A 2,532-nucleotide genomic window follows, 5' to 3' on the forward strand; every position below is an offset into this window, starting at 1 on the left:
GGTGCTTCAGTTGAGACAAGCATGGAGCTAGAAATGAGGAGACTTACGGTAGTGTAAAATGATTTTCATGGCATAAGTTTTGGTGCTAAACTGAGTTTTCTTCAAGTAATGATAAGTTCCTCAATGGTGTACCCTGGGGAGAAAAATTCATCACAGATTAGTCCAAATATTTGAGTATGAAGAGGAGGAGACACAGATCTTTCTTTCTTGCCATAGGTACTTTAATTATCGGACTACACGGTTCCTAGCTGAGGAGGGGTTTTATAAATTCCATAACTGGTTTGATGACCGGGCCTGGTACCCTTTGGGACGAATCATTGGAGGAACAATTTACCCAGGTGAGGAGAACAGGTTTTTTTGTTTTTTTTTTCTTTTTTATTTCAGCATATTATGGAGGTACAAATGTTTAGGTTACATATATTGCCTTTGCCCCACCCGAGTCAGAGCTTCAAGCATGTCCATCCCCCAGATGGTGCGCACTGCACCCATTAGGTGTGTACAGACCCATCCCCTCCTCCCCCCGCCACCTCATGAATGTTATTACTATGTGTGCACTTAAGGGTTGATCAGTTAAAACCAATTTGATGGTGAGTACGTGTGGTGCTTGTTTTTTCATTCTTGGGATACTTCACTTAGTAGAATGGGTTCCAGCTCTATCCAGGATGAGAGTAGGTTTTTTTTTAAAAAAAAAAACAGAAATAAGATACTTGTGTGTTGTAGGGCAGTTTTATTACTAATGGCTTCATTTTGTGACACTTATGATTTCATCCTGATTACAGATTTCTAAAAGTGGATCTTATCTAGATGGGAGAACATGTATGGGAAAATGGAGATGGGTAGTTTCTTATACATTCTGGACTTCTGATTGAATCCTAGAAGAGAAATTTATAAGCTTACTGCAGTTGCTGTCTTAGCATTTCTGGTGCTTTATCAAGATCTATGTAGTTACTTTATTAATACTTGAATTTGTCCTTTCTCTTTTCCTTAAGTTCTTTGTCTCAGCAGGACAACCTAATGGAGTTTCTTCTTCCTATTACAGGTTTAATGATCACCTCTGCTGCAATCTACCATGTACTCCATTTTTTCCACATCACCATCGACATTCGGAATGTCTGTGTGTTCCTGGCCCCTCTCTTCTCCTCCTTCACTACCATCGTCACGTACCACCTTACCAAAGAGCTCAAGGTGAAGGATTTGGGGTGCCAGGAGGCTTGGGAATGAATGTTATTGAACCTCTCTAGTAGATGCTGGAGGATGGGGGACCGAGAGCCTTAGATGGGCAGGGAGCCAGAGGGTAAAGATAGCTTTTGCTGGAGGGAATTAACTGGGTTCACTTCAACCCCTCCCTAGAATTGTGGTTTCTTATCATTAGCAACTGTTTGTCCTTATGAGTGAACATTTATTTGATTAAGAAATAAGAAGAAACTGAAAAAAAAGAATGAGTGAACAACTGAAAGAAATAATAAATTGCTGTATAAAGGAAAAAAACATTTAAAATGCAAAATGCGAGGCTTAGATTTTGAAGTCCTTATAATGTAAGGGAGGGAAAAAAAGCTACATGAAGTTTTCCAAAGTGGTTAGTTCTTCCTACCGGAAATGAACTTAGCGATTATTGTTGATTTTTTAAAAAACATTTATTTTAACATTCTTAAGCCGTTTGGCTTCTGTAATTGACTCCATAATGCTGACTATTTATCCAGGTTTCAGCATTGCTGACTGTGGCACCCTGGGTGCTATTCTTAGTGTGTGCTATGGAGTCAGGAAAATACCTGAGAGGTGATAAACTACTAGGAGTGCTTGGGAAGTCTGAGTTAAGTTTAGAACACTTTTCGTCCTTCCCCTTGCTTCCCTTGTCCCAAATTTGACTTTTATCAACAGATAAGTCTTTTACTTTTTTGGAGTGTGGGTTACATTTTGTTGCTCCTTTCCCCTGAGCTCAAAGGTTGTCTGGTGATGTTCCAACTTTATTACCTAAGCTCTTGGTATCTTCAGTCCAGGTAGATTATCACCTACCTTTGTTGGCGTTTTAACTCAAATAATAATAATTTTTCTTCCTTTGTCCTTGTATGGCTTTTGGACATGTGACTGGTATTCCTGTGATGAGCAGGTATTGTTAGGAGTAGGGACTGATAAGCCTGTGGGGACTGGTAGCCAAACAGCCCATTCTGGGGCAGGGTTTGATGTTTGACGTCTCACTTGATTTTTGTCTGTCCCCAGCACATGTGTTCTCAGTTTCAGACTTGGTGTCATGGGCAATTGGTCATGAAGTTTTTAGCTTTTTTGTACTGTGAGCATTTCTAGCATTTTTAGCATCTCATATTTACCTTGGAAATTGTTGGATGTTTTCTGGGCCCATTATAAACAGAATGGGCTAGTGGATCCTCTATTCTGTCCGTAGGTGTATTGGTGTTAACTTATTACCCCTCTTTACTTATAGGATGCAGGGGCTGGGCTTCTTGCTGCTGCCATGATTGCGGTAGTTCCTGGGTATATCTCTCGATCTGTGGCTGGCTCCTATGATAATGAAGGTAA

At 40.2% G+C, this 2,532-nt stretch overlaps 1 protein-coding gene across 1 annotated transcript in view; it reads left to right on the forward strand.

The window, feature by feature from the left end:
- Positions 1 to 2,532, forward strand: part of STT3A (STT3A, subunit of the oligosaccharyltransferase complex (catalytic)) — a 48,728-nt gene that overhangs the window by 5,810 nt on the left and 40,386 nt on the right. Inside the window, exons 4-6 of the mRNA XM_012658144.1 lie at positions 217 to 338; positions 1,040 to 1,185; positions 2,438 to 2,528. Of these exons, the coding sequence (XP_012513598.1) occupies positions 217 to 338; positions 1,040 to 1,185; positions 2,438 to 2,528 (359 nt within the window). The remainder of the gene's footprint in view (positions 1 to 216; positions 339 to 1,039; positions 1,186 to 2,437; positions 2,529 to 2,532) is intronic.

The sequence above is a fragment of the Propithecus coquereli genome, unplaced genomic scaffold (genome assembly GCF_000956105.1).
Source record: "Propithecus coquereli isolate 6110/MARCELLA unplaced genomic scaffold, Pcoq_1.0 Scaffold575, whole genome shotgun sequence".
Taxonomy (NCBI): domain Eukaryota; kingdom Metazoa; phylum Chordata; class Mammalia; order Primates; family Indriidae; genus Propithecus; species Propithecus coquereli.